This window comes from Staurois parvus, unplaced genomic scaffold (genome assembly GCF_062004578.1).
Source record: "Staurois parvus isolate SC_StPar_1 unplaced genomic scaffold, SC_StPar_1.0 ptg000202l, whole genome shotgun sequence".
Classification (NCBI taxonomy): Eukaryota; Metazoa; Chordata; class Amphibia; order Anura; family Ranidae; genus Staurois; species Staurois parvus.
The window spans coordinates 3890439-3911459 of record NW_028317998.1 but is presented as its reverse complement, the minus strand read 5'-3'; the positions used below and the strand labels follow the sequence as shown (position 1 = coordinate 3911459).

General features: G+C 40.3%; 1 protein-coding gene across 1 annotated transcript in view; it reads left to right on the top strand.

The window, feature by feature from the left end:
- Positions 1-1345: 1345 nt before the first annotated feature.
- Positions 1346-21021, top strand: part of GAB3 (GRB2 associated binding protein 3) — a 151448-nt gene continuing 131772 nt past the window's right edge. Inside the window, exon 1 of the mRNA XM_089678295.1 lies at positions 1346-1595. Coding sequence (XP_089534421.1) covers positions 1524-1595 — 72 coding nt within the window. The 5' untranslated portion in view covers positions 1346-1523. The remainder of the gene's footprint in view (positions 1596-21021) is intronic.

Sequence of the window (21021 nt, the reverse complement as noted above, 5' to 3'; positions counted from 1 at the left end):
CTATATTCATCATAGTATTGTATATGATCATACCCCATCCACACTATATTCATCCTAGTATTGTATATGATCATACCTCATCCACACTATATTCATCCTAGTATTGTATATGACTATACCCCATCCACACTATATTCATCCTAGTATTGTATATGATCATACCCCATCCACACTATATTCATCCTAGTTTACTATATGATCATACCCCATCCACACTATATTCATCCTAGTATACTATATGATCATACCCCATCCACACTACATTCATCCTAGTATTGTATATGATCATACCCCATCCACACTATATTCATCCTAGTATTCTATATGACCATACCCCATCCACACTATATTCATCCTAGTATACTATATTACCATACCCCATCCACACTATATTCATCCCAGTATTGTATATGATCATACCCCATCCACACTATATTCATCCTAGTATTGTATATGACCATACCCCATCCACACTATATTCATCCTAGTATTATATATGACCATACCCCATCCACACTATATTCATCCTAGTATTATATATGATCATACCCCATCCACACTATATTCATCCTAGTATACTATATGACCATACCCCATCCACACTATATTCATCCCAGTATTGTATATGATCATACCCCATCCACACTATATTCATCCTAGTAATATATATGATCATACCCCATCCACACTTTATTCATCCTAGTATTATATATGACCATACCCCGTCCACACTATATTCATCCTAGTATTATATATGATCATACCCCATCCACACTATATTCATCCTAGTATTATATATGACCATACCCCATCCACACTATATTCATCCTAGTATTATATATGACCATACCCCATCCACACTATATTCATCCTAGTATTATATATGACCATACCCCATCCACACTATATTCGTCCCAGTATTATATATGATCATACCCCATCCACACTATATTCATCCTAGTATTATATATGATCATACCCCATCCACACTATATTCATCCTAGTATTATATATGATCATACCCCATCCACACTATATTCATCCCAGTATTATATATGACCATACCCCATCCACACTATATTTCTCCCAGTATTATATATGACCATACCCCATCCACACTATATTTCTCCCAGTATTTTACTATATGCTCATATCTCATCCCAATCCCGTACAGGGACAATGGGAGATTTCTTGTGAGGCTCCCGGTGTGATGCCTGTCTCTGCTCTCCTCCTCCCTCTCCTCTCCCCACCCGGCACCCCCCGGAGCGGCAGACCGGTGACAGGCGGACTGTAAACAAGCTGGGACGGTGCACGTGTTGGGTTTGTGTATTTGGAAGGAATTCCTCGCCCGCGATCACGTGCTGGGGAGGGAGCTGGCCGTGCAGTGATGTCTTCTTCACTTCCTTCTTGTGATAGATCAGCATTTGAACCCAGCTGAAGGAAGCCGATAGGTCTCAGCGTGAAGTGAGGCAGGAACCAGCTAGACTGGATTGTCGGTGCTGTGCTGGAAGGAGGGGGACACCATGAGTGCCGGGGACGTGGTGTGCAACGGCTGGCTCATCAAGTCTCCTCCGGAGAAGAAGCTGAAGCGATATGTGAGTATTGGATGGAGAGACGTGTGCTGGGCGGCAGTGTGATGGAGAGGTGTCCTGTCTGATCTATGGCTACACTGACATGTGTCACCATTCCTGTCCACCTGACTCTCCATGATTATATTTTATTTATATAGTGATCAGCATTAACAGATGGAGTGTCATGGCAAGAAAAGTGACATTCAGGGATGATCAGTGTCCCCAAAGGGACCTGTATTTGATCCCCCCCCCCCTCTTCCAATTCAACAGATGGAGTGTCATGGCAAGAAAAATGACATTTAGTGATGATCCGTGTCCCCAAAGGGACCTGTATTTGACCCCCCTCCTATTCAACAGATGCAGTGTCATGGCAAGAAAAATGACATTTAGGGATGATCAGTGTCCCCAAAGGGACCAATTTATGACCCCCCCCCCTCCAATTCAACTACTGGGCCAGTAAAAGTGATAGCTGGATAGTAGTGAGCTCAGTCCAGGTCTATATACTAATGGGAGGTGTCTGAGCATCCATCTGACCCATAGCTAGTATAGATGGGCCCCTGTGCTAGAATAGTTTTTGAACCCTTCATTGAACTACTGGCCAAGTAAAAGTAATTTACTGCCTGAAAGAATTGAGCTCCATCTCTATACCACTGTGAGGCGTCTGAGCATCCACCTGACCCATAGCTATTTTAAATATGCTCCTGCGTCCCAAAGGGCTCCTGTGCTAGGCCAGTTTTATATGCCCCCCATTTATTGGTTATAAAATTGATGGAGAACAGGATAGAAGGGTGCCCTGTACAGGTCTCTATACCATTGAGAGGTGTCTGAGCACCCATCTTACCCATAACTGGGCCCTTAAGTCCCAAAGGGCCCCTGTGCTAGGCCAGTTTTTGAGCACCCACATTCAATTATTGGTCATTTACAAATGATGGACAGCTGGATAGAAGTGAACCCTCTCCGGGTCTCTATACCGCTAAGAGGTGTCTGAGCACCCATCTGACCCATAGCTAGTATAACTGGGCCCTTAAGTCCCAAAGGGCCCCTGTGCTAGGCCAGTTTTTGAGCACCCCCATTCAATTACTGATCACCTGCAAATGATGGACAGCTGGATAGAAGCGAACCCTCTCCAGGACTCTATACGATTGTGAGGTGTCTGAGCACCCATCTGACCTATAGCTAGTATAAATAGGCCCCTAAGTATCTAAGGGCCACTGAGCAGGGGCACAGATGACATTTGCTTTGATGTAGCATGGTTAAAGATTTGCTGTGACTTGTCAGAAGAAGTGCATTGTAGATGATCTATGTAATAGTATTTGTGTAGTGTTTAAAGGCTGATAGCAGCCAGCAGTAGAATGCATTGTGGAGGATGTTGCCTGGATTCGGATCCCCCCCATGTTCTCAGCAGTTCAGCCTGGGAAAATAACAGGGTGTGTGTCACACAAAGCATAGGAAACTCGTTCAATTCTGGCATGCCAGCAGACATTCCATGCACAAATAACTGAAGGACTTTTTATTTGGCCAATTAGTCCAGAACTTCAAGCCGTTTTGCTGGTAGACACGCTGTTATTGTTCAGTTCTGTGGGAAATGTGTGGGGTGGATGTCAGATAAAACAAGGAAAAATGCACAGTGCATGGTTTTCCCCTCCTAGCAGCTTATTCCTCATCTGTCCACCGAGCAGGGAGTTTTTTCTGCTTAATACAGGCTTGTTTGTTTGCTGATGTTTGTAACTTTGACACACAAATTAGGGAACAAACGTGTTGTGTGACAGCACAATTGGCCAGTGAGTCACAGTCACTTGTTTGTCCCATAGACATGCAGTGTCTGTAAACAAGTTCCACCCATTAATCTATTTTTATGATGTATGCTTACATAAAAGTCATAATATGTATGGAGGAGGCTCATCATGTCACATCTGAAGTCTCATGGCTACGATCATTGGAACATTTAACTTCAAGGGGTTGATTTTAGTAATTTGCCTTTTTGTAGATCAGCTGTTTGCTTCAAATTCTAAGATATATATTACTAAGAAGTCTTGTTTACAGGAGCTCTGAGAACTGGATTAAAACTTCAGCTGCAGGGGAGTGGGAAATAACACATCTGATGCTTTCTTATAAGTGTGGTTAACACATGTTAGAATCATAATTGCCTTATGAATTCCCGTCTTGAGTTTCACGTGATTTTGCTTGTTTCTGCCACAAACCATGCTATCCAGCAAAAGTGACAGTTACAGGGTGTGGGAGAAACGATAACAATGCCGGGATATTTACAATTGCAGCACACGTTAGCGTGTTATCCTTTGGTCTGCATGTAGAAATGAAGTAAATACAACTGGAGGCACATTTAAAAACACAATTATTAGAGAATACTATTTAATCTCTATAGGTCTTCAAGTCAGTTGAGTAACCCAAAAACAAATATTGGTAGTATTGTAGTTTTCCCATCCTTAGATGTGGTGACAGTATTCAGTTTTCTTGTTTGTTTTTTTGCCTTTTATTTTAACTTGGTAATCCTGCCATTAACTTACTTCCTGTCCTAGGGTGACAACCATAGTGAGCAGCTTTGTCACTGTGGGGCAAGTATTTTGTTAGGTCTACATAACACCTTTCTCTTTTCTCCATAACAGGGAGAGGTGTTTTGTAGTCCACTTAGATAGTGGGTAACAATCTAACCAATGGCCTCCTGTGCTCTCTGTCTCTGGATTGTTATCAGCTCATGAGGTTTCTATCTGGATGAACAGCTGTTTTTTTTTGTTAAACAGATACAATAAAATGCTTTAATGGTATATTAACAGAACAAAAGCAAGAAAACAAAAAGACACGTATTGTTAGCATTTACAGATACATTAATATTAAGGCAGGTTCTACAGAATGCTAACTAGTAGGTTATACAGTATATTGAATGATTGTTGTTAGTTTTGTGCTTTTCTGTTTTTTTATGTACGTTGATTTACTGTGGCTCCTCTGCATGATACATATCAGAGCTATGTAAGATAAACAAACACATGCATAGCTCCATACTACACTGACAACTATGTGACCTTACACCTTGCATTTTTTCCTATCCTATTGCTTCTTTCATTGCTGACTTTGCTTTATTGTAGATCAGTCTATTTTGTGCTAAATTGCTTTGCATAGTCTGGTGTATGTAAATATTGTATAAATTGTATACAGATCATAACAAACACCAGTTCTGTAGAGCAAAACACAAGCAGTGTTCCAGACTGAGATATGTATTTTTATACAGCCAGGACAATTATTTCATCACACTTTGTTTTGTGTCTGCAATCTGATACATATTAGATGCCCTATGAATGTTACAGAGTTGGCATGTATTTTCCATCCTTGTAGCAATTTTAAAAGCAAATCTAGTTTTGCATGCAGACACCTAAACAACAACCCTGTCTACTATACAAAGTCATCATAACACCATTGGTCACTGGGAGGCGCTGTGCCAAGCATCATGGGATGCCATACATTGGAACTAAGGCCCCATGTACACGGGACACTTCTGAATGATGGAAACTGACTGCTGGAAAATGTTGATTAAAAAACATCTGTTTAGCTGTGTTTGCATACCACGTTTATGAGCGTTTGCGTTTAGAAACGGTTTTTTAAGATAACCTCAGAAGACCTTCCAAAATGCCCAGAAAGCACTGAAAAACAGTAAAAATAAATAACTATTTCAGACATTTTGAGAGAAATAGCAGAAGCAGAGAGAGCAGTATTTGTTGAGATTAGCTGTCTTTTCTTTTTGTGGTGTTTTGATGTGTTCCAGCTCATTTTTGTGCAGAAATTATTGCAGCAGTGTCTAATATAAGTATGGTGTGCCAGGTCCATTTGAGTAACGGGAAAACACTTTGCATGCATTCTTCATGATGAAAAAAGGCTCTGGACAGCATCTGGAAATGGAAGAGTTAAAAAAAAAATTGCAAACGCCTATCAACGTGGGTAGCACAGTGGCTAAATGGTTGGCACTTCTGCCTGGCAGTACTAGGGTCGTCGGTTCGAATCCCAACCACAGCACCACCTGCCTGGAGTTTGCATGTTCTCCCTTTGCCTGCGTGGGTTTCCTCCAGGTACTGCGGTTTCCTCCCACACTCCAAAGACATGCTGGTAGGTTAATTGGCTCCTGTCTAAATTGTCCCTAGTATGTGTATGTATGAATGTGAGATAGGGACCTTAGATTGTACGCCCCTTGAGGGTTAGGGCTGATGTGAATGTACAATATATATATATATATATATATATATATATATATGTAAAGCTCTGCGTAAATTTGCGGCTCTATATAAGTACCTGTAATAAATAAATAAACGTGGTTAGCCGCATTTACAAGCGTTTTGCGTTAGAAATGCTGATAAAATCTACTGCTGAACGCAAGTTTTCTGCGTTCAAAAAAAAGACTGTAAACTCATCTGCAAACAATGATGTGTACATGGACACATAGGAAAACATTAGGGAGAGTTCAGGGGCTGCTGAAAAGGCACTGAACAGCTCCTAAACATGAGTTTATCAGCTGCAGAGTACATGAGCTCTAAACAATGACCACAGAGTTCTTGTTTTTTCTTTTCTTGTTTCTCATATAAAACACAGATTGGGATACATCACAAAATCAGGAGGGGCAGCTTCCAGATTTCTTTATTAAATGCTATCGAGATCTATACTTGAAATGCAGATATCTAATCTAGATATCATCTTTGAATTCAATTGCCAGAAAATTGTTAATTATTCATCAGTACAGTTGATGAATATTGCTTCTAATGAGGCACATGCTGTTGCCATGTTAACTGTCCCTAGTTGTGTATGTTAAAATGAAATCATTTTCTGATAAACTGTTATCTAACTTTTTATATAGATACTCTACAACATGACAGCTGTCAGGTAAATAGACACAGACTTGACAGTCACTGTTTTAAGGTCATAGTCAAATGGATGAACTAAGTTCACCTTGGCTGTCATTTTAACAACGGCAGGGGTTGGTAACTAAAACAAGCTGTTCTGTGAACACAGGCGTTGAAAAGGCTCATGCTAGGACTACTTTCCCTGTAAAGGGAGTTGTGCAGAAAAAAGGGGAGGGGCCATGCTCATTTCTAGGGAACTGTAAACACGTGGTGTTAGTGAGATTACACTCATCCGAATGGTATCAACCAGAATAAAAACCAAATGACTGCCTTAGAAAGCCATATAGTACTCAACAGTGCACTGAGAAATGGAGGACTTATTTCAAATATATATATATTTTTTTTTTTTTCATTGTTGGTGTGTGTAGTTACTATTATTCATGTAGCACCATCATATTCTGCAGCTTGTTACACTAGTGTACAGAAATCAGAAATTGTTAGCAATACTGCAATCAGAGGCAGAAGGCAAGAGGGTTACAGTAAAGCTGCCCATAGATGGTTCAAAATTTGGCTAGTACCGCAGGGAACAGACAAATTTTGATCCATCTATGGCTGTTCCCGCTCAACAGAAGTCGACCATCAGATCTTTTTTTTTTTTTTAACTTTTTTCAATCAGCAGCCAATCATCTGCAGCTATTGATTGTGTATTTTGAAAAGCAAGACTCTTCTTGAGTCCCACGGGCAGGATACAATGGCACCATGGCGAGAACTTCTCCATCCGGCTTGCATGTGTGGATGGGGCATTCCATCTGTTATTTTATGATCGGTCAATTGGCTGATCGAATAAAAAAGAAACAGTCTATGACTCGTTTTAGGGTTTGTGCTCACTGCACGCTGTAAGAAGTTTAGCAAACATTACAATGCGGCTACATTTCATTATATTATAATAATGCAAAACCTGCGCTAAAAGTATAATTATAAAATAATAAAGAAATTATAGATATGAATTTGTGTTGGGTCTAAGTTCCACATCCAAAATAATAACACACACTTATTTAGACAAGAATTAAACCGCTAGACATTTGAGTTACCAAAATACAGTCATTAAAAAAAAATAAAATTATATTAACAATAATGACATGACCAAATATCCTCAGATCCCATTCTGCAAGTATACGGGTGCCTAGACACACTCACATACCAGGAAGTGAACTGCTATTTCCCAGGAGGAATTCTGGACAAAACATACTGTACATTTCTCAGGGTACTGCTAAGGCACACTAAACATTTCTAGATGGTCCCTATTAAATGGCACATATTAATTTCAAGTACACTTTAACTTCACTCCGATGCACCTTACCAATGCGTATGTGCTGCAACACACAGTAACACACTATCATGTGTCTTGTGTTACAAAAAATTGATGCTTGCACTTTTTCTGGAGCATTAGGCAGTCAGTTCAAGTGACGTTAACATATATGTCTTAATGCATTGCAACAATGTGCATTCACCCTTACCACAATTAAAGCTGTGACAACTTGGAGATTTCTGTCTGCTCATTTCTAATGCAAACAAAAATCAGAAAGTTAAGGAGACCCTGACCACATCTGCATGTTTTAGGTTTGATGCATTCGAAAAGAGTTTGCTGAATCTCTGAAGCAATTTCCATCAAAAATTCAATCAGGTAGTCCCATTCATATCAGCTGGGATGCAGCGGCTGCATGGACACAGCCGCCGCTCCCGGTTTGACATCCATGTGGGTGCATGTCTCCAAACTCACACTGTCTGCATTCATGACATGCATCTGCACTCACTTAGATGTCAGGTTGGGAGTGGTGGCTGTGTCTGGCAGCCGCTGCTAAGCCCTGACTGTAACCCTAATAAATTTAAAAAAAAAACTGACTCCCTAATTTTTATAAGACATTAAAACATTTACTGAGTCTGTTTGGCAATAAGCAAAACAGGTTCAAAACAAGTTTTAAAAACAGGTTGTCTTAAATAGATTATAATGGAAGAGGACCACATTGAATAGAGCGGGAACCATGGGATGGTGCAAGGTCCCTTATAATTGCTTGTGCTCTCCTTTTAGCCTTTTAACCACTTGCCCTCCTGAGGATTTATTCCCCCCCCCCCGACCAGGCCATTTTTTTGTGTTACGGTGCTGAGTTTCTTTAACTGACAATTGTGCGGTCATGCAACGCTGCACCCAAATTAAATTACGTCCTTTTTTTCCCCCCCCCCCCACAAATTGAGCTTTCTTTAGGTGGTACTTGATCACCTGTGCTTTTTTTTTTTTTTTGCTCCAACAATTTTGAGAACAAAAACAATATTTTTGACTTTTGCTATTAAACATTTCATTAAAAAAAAGTAAAAAAAAATCAAATTTCGTCATATATTTAGGCCAAAATGTATTCTGCTGAATGTCTTTGCTAAACAAAATTCCAGTACGTGTAAATGAATTGGTTTACATGAAAGTTATAGCCAGAGGCGAACTGACAACTCATGGGGCCCCCAGGCAATAGGGGATCATGGGGCCCCTGTGTCCTTGCCCAAACTCAAAAAAGCCTATGAAAAAGGTACCAGGGGTATCTCATGGGGCCCCCTACTGACCCCGGGCCCTCGGGCAGTCCCCGAGTTTCCAAATGGTTAGTCCACTCCTGGTTATAGCGTTTACAATATACTGTGATTATTTTATTTATTTATTTATTTTCAACTAGTAATGGCAGTGACCAGCGACTTATAGCAGGACTGTGGGACTGCAGCTGACATTCTGACACTGAGGGGAACTGACTTGGTGTCACTGACATCCCCAGTAAGACCAATACAGTGATCAGTGCTAAAAAAAAAAAAAAAGCACTGATGCTGTACTAATGTCACTGGGCAGGAAGGGTTTAACATGAGGGGCGATCAAAGGGTTAACTGTGCAGGGAGTGTTTTACTTAGGGGCGGTGTGTTGGTGCTTCGCTGTAAGCACACTGCTCTGGATGGCTGTGCTGTGCACAGCCATCCAGAGCAGTGTGCCCAAGCCGACAGGGAGGAGGACTGTTAGTAAACAAAACAGTCTTCCTCCCCATCGGTGATCGCCGACATCACCGGGCGCCGGCAAGTAATTACCGGCTGGGACCCAGGTGATTGACAGCCAGGAATAGTGGTGATTTTGCACACTTTTGCCGCCCTGTAGCAGTATTTCTGCTATAGGGCAGTCAGGAAGCGGTCAAGGTGCTTGTCTGTCCAGCAAGAGTACCGGACATGGTTGTTTATTTAGTTGATTGTTTGTTTGAGTTTTACTGGCCTGTTATGTCTACCTAGGCCATAGGTCAATGATTTATATATTAAATAAATTAATATTTTTTGTCACTTTATTTTGGGTTACCTTTTAATAAAGCACTGCAACTTTTTCAGCTACTTTTTAATTAAATAAAAATCATCTTTATGTCTTAGTTATAATTTGATACCTTTTATGTTATGCACAACACGTGTACCATCCCACGTACCATTATTAAAAAAAAAAAAAGTGTTTCATGTAAATCCAGCTCTTATACATGAAATGAAACTGGTAAATGTGTTATGAGTACCCTATTAATATATATAAAAGGATCAGACGCTAGCATCCAACACTTTAGCCTGCAATAAAAGAGCATTGTTTTGTATAATTATTCTGTACTCTGCTCTACCCCTATATTAATTCATATTTCACTTTTGTTGCTCTGTAGCGTTGTATACAAACTTTTTACAAGCGTGACAAATGGTTTGTTGCCGCCTTTCATCTTCCCATCCAATAATTATCATGTATGTAACAATAGGTGTACCATTATCTGTTTGGGATTAAAGAAGAATCACTGAGGCTTTTGGTTAAGCTCTGAAGTGTTGTGATGTTCTACCTGTGACTCTTGTCCACATTTTATGTGCATACATTTTTTTCACTTTTTAATTACAAGAAGAAAACAAATTGTAAACCAAGGAAAAATAAATCCTATGTAAAAACCATAGGTCCAGAACTGGAGAATGCTGGCAGCACATTTGCTAGCCTCATGTTCAGCACTTTAAAACATATCTAAACCCAAAACCAAAAATTAAAAGTGGTTAAACCCTTACATATACCTAGTGAAATGTTTAGTCTCAGGTGATACACAGAGATGAAACAAATTCACAAGTTGTACCTGTCTGTCTAAGAAGATTTTCAATGTTAGTAATTCATTAAATTCATTGTTGATCCTGCTAATTCAGTGTACTTGCTTAGTGTCAGTGGCAGCACTATAATAGCCAGTGGTGTATTTAGGTTTTGTGCTGCCCTAGGCAACACAAAAATTGTCTGCCCCCACTGACACTGACCAACACAACCCCCCCCCCTTCCCCCTCCATGGAGAGAGCCTGACATTGACCAACAACATCCCTGCCCCACACTCGTCAGGTGAGCCTTCCAATACTCCCCCCTTCCCCGGGCGATAGGGAGAAGCTCGTTTTCACAGCTTTCGACATCCTCGAGAATGAGAGTCAGGCTCTACATATACCATCAAGCAGCCCGCAGCCTCTCCCTGATCTCACCTGGTTCCCATGGTGCATGTGTCCCTTCTTTCATCCCTTCTTCTGGGGGGAGGTGCTGCCCCCCTGAAAAATACCGCCCTAGGCAAATGCCTTGTGGTAAATATGCTCCTGATAATAGCCAATCTTCTTGCTGCTGTGTTGCCACTCTCAGTGCATATGCTCCACCAGTTCCCTGTTAGAAAATCTTCACTTTCTTCTTGCTCGTAATGGAAGCTGCTCCATGTGACTATTTTTGTTGACATGCGGAGCAGCTACAACTGGTTGGCTCCCTCCCCTTTGACCGCCACCCCATGTGAGCATCCTCATAGGATGGCAGGACAGCTAAACTTCCTGCAGTGACATCACCAGATTTCGTCAACGGTTTCTTGCTTGTTCCATCTACCAATATTTCAGTGCAGAGCAAGGACAACTATGCCACGTGATGTACATAGAGGAGGAAAAAAAGTGTTAATTATGTCATCTGATCTACTGTATATACTGCTGGTTATACCATTTTCCTTATGAGAAATATTGAGTAGTTGCATTGAATGTAATGAAACTTTATATGGAGTTTCACCCAAAATTGGAATCTCCGCTTATCTGCCTCCTCCCCTCCTTCGTTGCCACATTTGGCACCCTTTGGGGGGGGGAGCGGGTACCTGGTTTTGACAGGTTCCCACTTCCGTCTCTGTTCACTGCGGCGAACTGTGCCGGAAGCTTGCCCCCACAGCCCTCTGGGAAAAACAGGTTCCAGAGGACTTTGGCCCATTCACAAAGCACAGCATGCTTTGCGCATTCACAGTAAGAAACCGGCTGTGAAGTCGCAAGGCTTCACTGCTGGTTTCTCTTAGTCAAGATGGTGACGTCAGCACCCAACAGCCAACTGAAGAATTGGCCCGGGGATAGGACACCGCTGGATGCCCGGATAGGTAAGTGCCCTAATATTAAAAGTCAGCAGCTAGCGTATTTGTAGCTACTGACTTTTTTATTTTTTTTTGTTGGTGGGAGGGGGCTTACCAGTTCTTAAATGTAATGGCTGCCTTTGTTTCCTTTTTTCAGTTTGTTCCTCTATGTGTATCTGATAAATCTAAAAAAAAAAAAACCACACACACACATACTTGCTGTCCCTAAGTGGCTATGTATACTTCTCTGCTATATGGAGGCAACCATGGTTGTCATTCATGCTGAAGTTTAATTACTTGAAGTACAAAGAAGATCAATAGTTTAGAGAAGAAAAATAACTGTATTTCTGGCAAGGTTAACATGTTTTTATACGCTGAAAATAGCTAGCCTGACTAATGCAGCCTCCACACCTCGAAATGATAAGCTGAAATATATTAAATTTTTGTTATTATTTTACAGGATTTAGATAGCACCAACCATTTTTGCAGCACTTTACAATATAAAGGGAGACAGTACAATTTTAATACAGAAGTAATAGGAGGGCGTTGCTCATGGAGATTACAGTCTAAAGGATGGAAGGGGGTTGACAAGAGACAGCAGTCCTCCCCAGTAGCATTGCGAAAGCTCTTTTTAGGGATTTGTGTAAATATGCATAAATCTCAGATTAAGGGAAATTGGCTTTAGAATGGTTGAAAGTTTTCATGGATTTTTGATTAGCAGTTCACTGAATGAATAAACAGCGGACTTGCCAGTCTTACTGGCCTTGTGTAGACATCCATTGTCAAACACGGGCAACGTTAAATCATATAATTTTACACTGCCTGAAGATGTACTGTATATGTATCCTTGTATTAAGTCCTATGCAGCAGGTGCCTGTCCACAGAAGCCATGCTGAGTGGCACTAGGGATCAGGTTTCTTTGAATCCAGCATATGTTGGATATAAAGAAGAAAGACTGATTATATTGTTACTTGACAGATGAATGGAAAGTGCAGTACAGTCAAAACCTTATACAACGTGTCATAATGCATGATTTACAAACTGTAAAGTATCCACCTCTTTTATTTAAGTTTCTGCAAAAACGAACTGTGTAATCCATAATGGCTTTCTGAAACCTTCCTTTCATTCTCCCATACAGTGAGAAACTGAAGGAAGAATATTATTGAGTGGTGTGAGCAACAAAAGCAGTTCCTATTTCAGGCACTAATAAATTAATCCATGTGCTAGTTATTACATAGCGTGAAGCAGAAATTAATGAGAGTTGCCGAGACGAGAGGTATGACATGTCCAGACTCTGAAAACCAATTTCAGCCCACAAAATGGCGACCTCAATCATGCCTACAGCAATGATGCAATGTAGGAGACTAGATCCCTTTTAAGACAGATGGCAAACCAGATTTGTCATTTATCTATGCTAGAACAAATGCTAATATCACAACTTTTATTTAACACTTGAATACAAAAAGAAAAAATGCTTAAAAAACACTCTGCTTTTCTTGGCAAGTTTGGTATCAGCATTCAGAGTACAATCATTTCCCTTTGATGATATAATTTGGGTGGAGTGGGGTTTGGAATGTCAGCCCAGTTAAGTCAAGCTTAATCTTCTGTTCTACACTCCCCACTGTATGTTGCTTTTGAAAACAGGAGTTCAGGACTTTCCATTTCTGTAGCATTCCTGTCAATGTTGTTCTTGGGGTGGGGGGACGACAATAAGAAAACTAGCTCACTTAGTCTAATCTCGCAGAAATAATTTTCATTTAGCCACATTGAGGGTTTAATCTTCTGTCAATTGAACCTTTGGCACATTTCATGTCAGCTTGCTAACACTCAGTAGTTATTTCCCAGGAATTTTTCATTAAAAATGTATATCTTCATTTCTTTAAACACAAATACTTAGTTACGTATTTTAAAAATTTCAAACAATGCAGTAATCGTTCGTATTTAAAGGGTGAGTCTACCCAAAACAGTTTTTGGTCCTGGTGATAAGTTAATATACTCTAACAACTTTAAAATGTTGGGTAAGAGTACAGAAAATGCTTACTTGCAGCATGATTACTTTACATAAATGATTTCTTATTCACTGGCAATGTGCCTTTTGAACTTTCTAAAGAATACAACCACTCCAGGAGAGCCAATTCCCTAGCACAACCCCTTTCCTCCTTGCATGTGATAGCTCTTTTTCTCTTCTGGGACTATCTGAAAACTTTCTGCACCAACTCCACCACCCCACTTCTTACCTCCCTACAAAACCTTTTATGCAGCTGCCAGGTGAGGAGTGAAGGGAAATGCTATAGATTGCCACTTTGAGTGACTTTGCCACTTTGAGTGACTTTGACCATACATGGTTAGTTTTCTTTCTTCAGTTGGTGGACTGGAAAAAAAAACTTCATCCACAATAAAGAGGTAGATGGAAAAATACCCACCCTAGTTTGGACACTGCATTGCTGCTGTCAGAATACGCTGATCAGTGACTGCAGATACAGGCTGTCAACACATTTTCCAGTATGTTTCTTTTACAGAAGTTGATTATTTAATCGGCTTCTGTCAAGAAAGGAGAGGCCACACATTGGTTGAAGTTTGGCCAGTTCCTGTTGGACCAGACAGATTTTGATTAGTGTATGGCAAGCTTTAGGCCTTTTGGATGTCTACACAAGGAAGCTTTTACAGGTAAATAACATGCATTGAATGCACAGTCAGGTCCATAAATATTGGGACATCGACACAATTCTAACATTTTTGGCTCTATACACCACCACAATGGATTTGAAATGAAACTAACAAGATGTGCTTTAACTGCAGACTATCCGCTTTAATTTGAGGGTATTTACGTCCAAATTAGGTGAACGGTGTTGGAATTACAACAGTTTGCATATGTGCCTCCCACTTGTTAAGGGACCAAAAGTAATGGGACAATTGGCGTCTCAGCTGTTCCATGGCCAGGTGTGTTATTCCCTCATTTATCCCAATTACAATGAGCAGATAAAAGGTCCAGAGTTCATTTCAAGTGTGCTATTTGCATTTGGAATCTGTTGCTGTCAACTCTCAAGATGAGATCCAAAGAGCTGTCACTATCAATAAAGCAAGCCATCATTAGGCTGAAAAAACAAAACAAACCCATCAGAGAGATAGCAAAAACATTAGGCGTGGCCAAAACAACTGTTTGGAACATTCTTAAAAAGAAGGAACGCATCGGTGAGCTCAGCAACACCAAAAGACCCGGAAGACCACGGAAAACAATTGTGGTGGATGACCGAAGAATTCTTTCCCTGGTGAAGAAAACACCCTTCACAACAGTTGGCCAGATCAAGAACACTCTCCAGGAGGTAGGTGTATGTGTGTCAAAGTCAACAATCAAGAGAAGACTTCACCAGAGTGTAAACCATTGGTGAGCCTCAAAAACAGGAAGGCCAGATTAGAGTTTGCCAAACAACATCTAAAAAAGCCTTCACAGTTCTGGAACAACATCCTATGGACAGATGAGACCAAGATTAACTTGTACCAGAGTGATGGGAAGAGAAGAGTATGGAGAAGGAAAGGAACTGCTCATGATCCTAAGCATACCACCTCATCAGTGAAGCATGGTGGTGGTAGTGTCATGGCGTGGGCATATATGGCTGCCAATGGAACTGGTTCTCTTGTATTTATTGATGATGTGACTGCTGACAAAAGCAGCAGGATGAATTCTAAAGTGTTTCGGGCAATATTATCTGCTCATATTCAGCCAAATGCTTCAGAACTCATTGGACGCCGCTTCACAGTGCAGATGGACAATGACCCAAAGCATACTACAAAAGCAACCAAAGAGTTTTTTAAGGGAAAGAAGTGGAATGTTATGCAATGGCCAAGTCAGTCACCTGACCTGAATCTGATTGAGCATGCATTTTACTTGCTGAAGACAAAACTGAAGGGAAAATGCCCCAAGAACAAGCAGGAACTGAAGACAGTTGCAGTAGAGGCCTGGCAGAGCATCACCAGGGATGAAACCCAGCATCTGGTGATGTCTATGCATTCCAGACTTCAGGCTGTAATTGACTGCAAAGGATTTGCAACCAAGTATTAAAAAGTGAAAGTTTGATGTATGATTATTATTCTGTCCCATTACTTTTCGTCCCTTAACAAGTGGGAGGCACATATGTAAACTGTTGTAATTCCTACACCGTTCACCTGATTTGGATGTAAATACCCTCAAATTAAAGCTGACAGTCTGCAGTTAAAGCACATCCTGTTTGTTTAATTTCAAATCCATTGTGGTGGTGTATAGAGCCAAAAATGTTAGAATTGTGTCGATGTCCCAATATTTATGGACCTGACTGTAAGTAGTAGAAGAGTGTTGCTTAACTGAATGGTGTGGCCTCATACCTCTTAGAGACTCTTTTTCCTGAGATATATTGAGTTCTTGCATTTTGCCCACCTGGTTTGGCAATAAAGAGGGGGGTCCTATTCCCACTTTCTATGGGACATTATTTTATATTATGGAAAACTCAACAGTAGATGTTTAATCATATAAAGGTGGGTGGGAACACCTGTTATTTCCAGCTGGAGAAGAATAGAGCTGTGAATTATGGCAGGCAGATCCTGCTGTTGGAGTATCCAAGACATACAGGAACTCTGGGGCTGACCCAGCACATCAGCAAAATTGCACATTTGGGACAGACTCTTTAAATGTTTCCAGTTATTTGAAAGCCGTAATGTACACAGGAATGCAAAATTTATATGGCCACCTTGACACTGGTGTAAGAAGACTATGACATGGTGGTTGAATTGAACACCTACACTCTGTCTACGTAAACAACAAGCCAACAACACATTTATCCATATACAGTTCCTTGAGTGGTAACATTTCACATCAATGCAGCTCAAATTATTATTATACAGTATTTATAAAGCGCCAATAGTTCGCTCAGCGCTGTACATTACAGAGGGGGACAGAACATGTGACAGAACAATACCAATACAATGCAAAACATGAGGGGATCGAGGGCCCTGCTCTTTTGAGCTTACAATCTAGGAGATTAGATACATTATTACAGATGCTAAGGTACCTTAACAGTGATTAAGCTCCATTTTGCTTTGTATGTTCTCAAACACGTGTGTTTAAACAATGTAACAATACTGGGACTTTAAGAATAGTTGTGAATAATATTTCGCTGGAACAGAAATGTATCGGTTGTAGCCCTGCAGTGCTGAATAGAAAATAGATTCTCTGTTTCCATAATTTGCATAGTGTACTTTGCATCTAGAAATGCTCCAAGCATTTACTCTTCTTTGTTTACACTGTTCTTGGAGTACTAGTTAAGAAGTAAGAGCGTAAAGAAATACACATGAATAATCTGCTTCTTGTCTTGTTTTGGTTGCATATTGACTGTACCGTATTATTTGCATCAAATACATTTATATAAAGTACTGTTAGAACCAAGCACACTAGTTTTTGCAATCTTTTAATAATAATGTTGGTAAATAAACCAGCTGGAGATGATCAGAATTGGTTGGTTCTACTGCAGTAGTTTGTTTGTAATCATTACCATCATAAATCTGTTGTACCAGTATCATTATTAACATTGCCAATACTGTCAAAATAATTCTTTAATGTTAGACAAGATACCAGCAACTCATGACCCGTTAACTATAGAAGAACAGCAAGTTCTAGAATGGGTTGCCCTTATTTACTCTTTTAAAAAATCAGTGTGGCCAAAATTAATATTTTAGTTATTGATAGATGTTGGAGAGTTGGCGGGATATTTGTGCTTTAGTACCCTTGCACATCCAGTGTTGCCATTTTGAGGGCTCCCAATCTCCATGTTGGAGTTTTTATTGTATATGATTGAAAATGCAGCAGGAGGAGATGGAACACACAAACAAGGGCAAGCAAAAACCCTATAATTCCTAAATAGGCAGAAACCGAGTCTGTAATTGTGGCAGGCAGATCTCACTGTAGTAGAATCCAAGATATGTATAAGCCAGGCTTGACTCATCCATGCTCCACCTGTAAATAAAATATCACTTTTGGGTAACTATCAATTTATAGTTTGTAGTAAACCTATCGGAACCATAATGGCTCTGAAGAAGCACTATAGTATAATGCAGACACCATACATACCTTACAGGTACATATCTACAGACACTTTTATATTCCTTCATTAACCCAGGTGCCCTTAAAGTTTGGTTGCTGCAACAATATTTGATTATATCTGGTAATGTCAAGTGCTGTATTTCCCCACCATCTCCCACACATTTGTATTAACCCATCACTGTGATATTAATCAACATTTCATGTTTGACTAAAGGTAGTCTTTTACCTAGCCAATTGTCAGATGGCCATGTTTTAACACATTTTGACTTCACTTTGTGCATGGACCACTAAAGAAGGTGTAAAATAAAAACGAATATACAAACCGATGCAGTCAACACAAAACTACATTTTCCACATTTTTCTTGCTGTCTAATATCTGATCATTGTAGAACAGATCTGGACAAGTTGCATGAGTTGTTTTGGTTTCACTTTCAAAAATGTCCTGAAATGTACTGCTAGCCCATTTTACATTAGCGGCATTTGACTGATCCTGTAGAATTGCCCTCCCTACAAAGGTTCACATCTCCATACTCTTAATGGAGCGAAATTGCAAACTTTCTTGTATGACTCTATGGAAATGAGATTTAGGTCTACACTTGACCTAGAAGTATTGCAAGTATATAGTTAATATTTGTTAGAAATTTATCCTAATAATACCCAGGTGCAATCTAATTGTATAACATTACTACACTTTTACATGATCTCCACTAGAGTAGCTAAAATATATCCACAAGCATAATTTTCATGTTTCAAGGGTTGCCGCCAGATTGCCATTATGTGGCAATGTTCTAAAGTCACCAAATTATGGATCAGACCTTTCAATCTGATACATTTGGTAACTGGGGTGACTATGCCAAAAATGTAGCTCTCTTCCAAAAACTAGATGTTGATGCCCCCAAATACATGAAAATCAACATATTCTTCATTGTTCAAGCAGCTAGAATCATGATTGCTATGTGTTGGAACCAGTCAGTATATTTGGTTTATGTTAACCAAACATAAATTGAACTGGATAATGAATAATGACAAACTCTTGTATCTTCAACAATACTCAGTCCAAATTTGATGGAATCCCTATTTGTAATACTTAGTGTAACATTGGGACATCGTCTGCATCTCCTCTTGCTTTCTGACCTTGGACCCTGTTCTCCTCTTCTTTCCTCTTCTTCCTCAATCACTCTCTCCCCCCCTCTTTTTTTTTTTTTTTTCTCTCCCTTTTTCATATGGCGACCTTGCAATACTCTGTTTAAATTGTTGCACTGATCGAGCAACACATGTTGGTTTGGTAACTTTACATTGTGTCATAGCTTGTTTCTATATATCCATTCATATCTTCAGTGGTGTATTTAGGTTTCGTGCTGCCCTAGGCAACACAAAAATTGGCTCCCCCCTCACGGAGAGACACTGACCAACTCCCCCCTCCCTCGCGAAGAGAGCCTGACATTGACAAACAACACCCTTGCCCCCCCCCCGAGAGAACCTTCTACTACCACTGCCCCCCAAACACTGTTAACCCCCCAGCCCAGGAAGAGATAAGACACTCACCTTTACAGCTCTGGACATCCCCAGGAACAAGAGTCAGGCTTTTCATACACCATCAAGCAGCCCACAGCCTCTCTCAGATCCCACCTGGTCCCCGTGTTGCGTGTGTCTCTTCTTCCATCCCTTCTTTTGTGGGGCAGCGCTGCCCACCTAAAAAATGCTGCTGCCCCCCTGAAAAATGCCGTCCTAGGCAAATGCCTAGTTTGCCTTGTGGTAAATACACCCCTGCAAATCTTACGCCGCCAACATAACTCTTACTGTGATCTAGATAAGTACTTTGGTTCCATCTGCCTAAGTTTTTGTTACAAACAAAATTTAAATTAGTCCATCTTTTGTTGTTCCCTATTGTGAGGGATTGTTGGCTTGAAACTGCAATAAAAAGCTTGTAATAAGGGTTGCATCCTCTGGAACTCAATACCCCAAGCCATCAGATTGTGGCCTTCCCTCCTCACCTTCAGGCGCTCCCTGAAAACCCACCTCTTCAGGGAAGCCTACCCCACCCTTACCTAACAGCCGTCCTCCTTCATTCCTCCTACCACTCCATCCCCCACAGCCACTTCTTCCTGTACCACTACCCCCTCCCTCCTAGATTGTAAGCTCGAAAGAGTAGGGCCCTCTAACCCCTCATGTGCTGTTTGTTGTTGCTGTACTGTTTCATGTATTGTTCCCCCCTCTATTGTACAGCGATGAGCAAACCCTTTGGCGCTATATAAACTTGATGTAGTAATAATAATAATAATAATAATAATAATAATAAAATGTCGATATGAATCTGACAAAGCATCAGTTTTCATTTATTTTCATTTCATATACTACTCTACTCTGTATGGGTTCACTGTACAGGTGCAGCTTTTAGTGTTTAGCCCTATATAAACAGCCATGTATGCACAACCTGGCTTCAGAATGATCTTTCTACAAGAACTTTGTACAAACATGCAAATCTCCAGGGGGAACACTATTGACATCAATCTTGGGGGTAAACAAAAGCCATTAAAGTGGAACTTTACCTTCTCAATCAACATAGACTTTTTTAATCCTTGCGCTGCTAGCATTAGTAAATGGATAGGAAGGTATACCATATTTTACTTGTGTTTTAAACTTTTTTTTTTTTTTTTTTACATTTCTTCAGACACTTCCTGGTTTCCATGCTTAGGCAAATGATGTCACACATCTCAGCAGTCGTCAGGAGGGGAGGGTTTTTAGCTCAGCCAATGCATGAGCTAAGGGCAGATTGATTCCAGGAAGCAAATGCTACATGAATCTTCTTTCCTTACTCAAGATGGCCACTGCCAGAAATGCCAGGGAGTGTTTTTCAGAATGATTATGAAAATAAAGCATGGAGACATTAATGGATGAACGAGTTTGCTTTGAATATTAACAATGAATTAAATAGCATTTTTAGTTTGTGGTGCATAGATACAGTGCAGTTTCATTTTAAATGGGGAGCAATTGCTAGGGTTTTAGAGACCCCTACAAACATATGAATATTACAAGATACAACAGCAACCAGCTGTGTCAGAGTAACCTTCTCTAATGTCTGTAGGCACCTTACGAGAGCAAAAGGTCCGTGC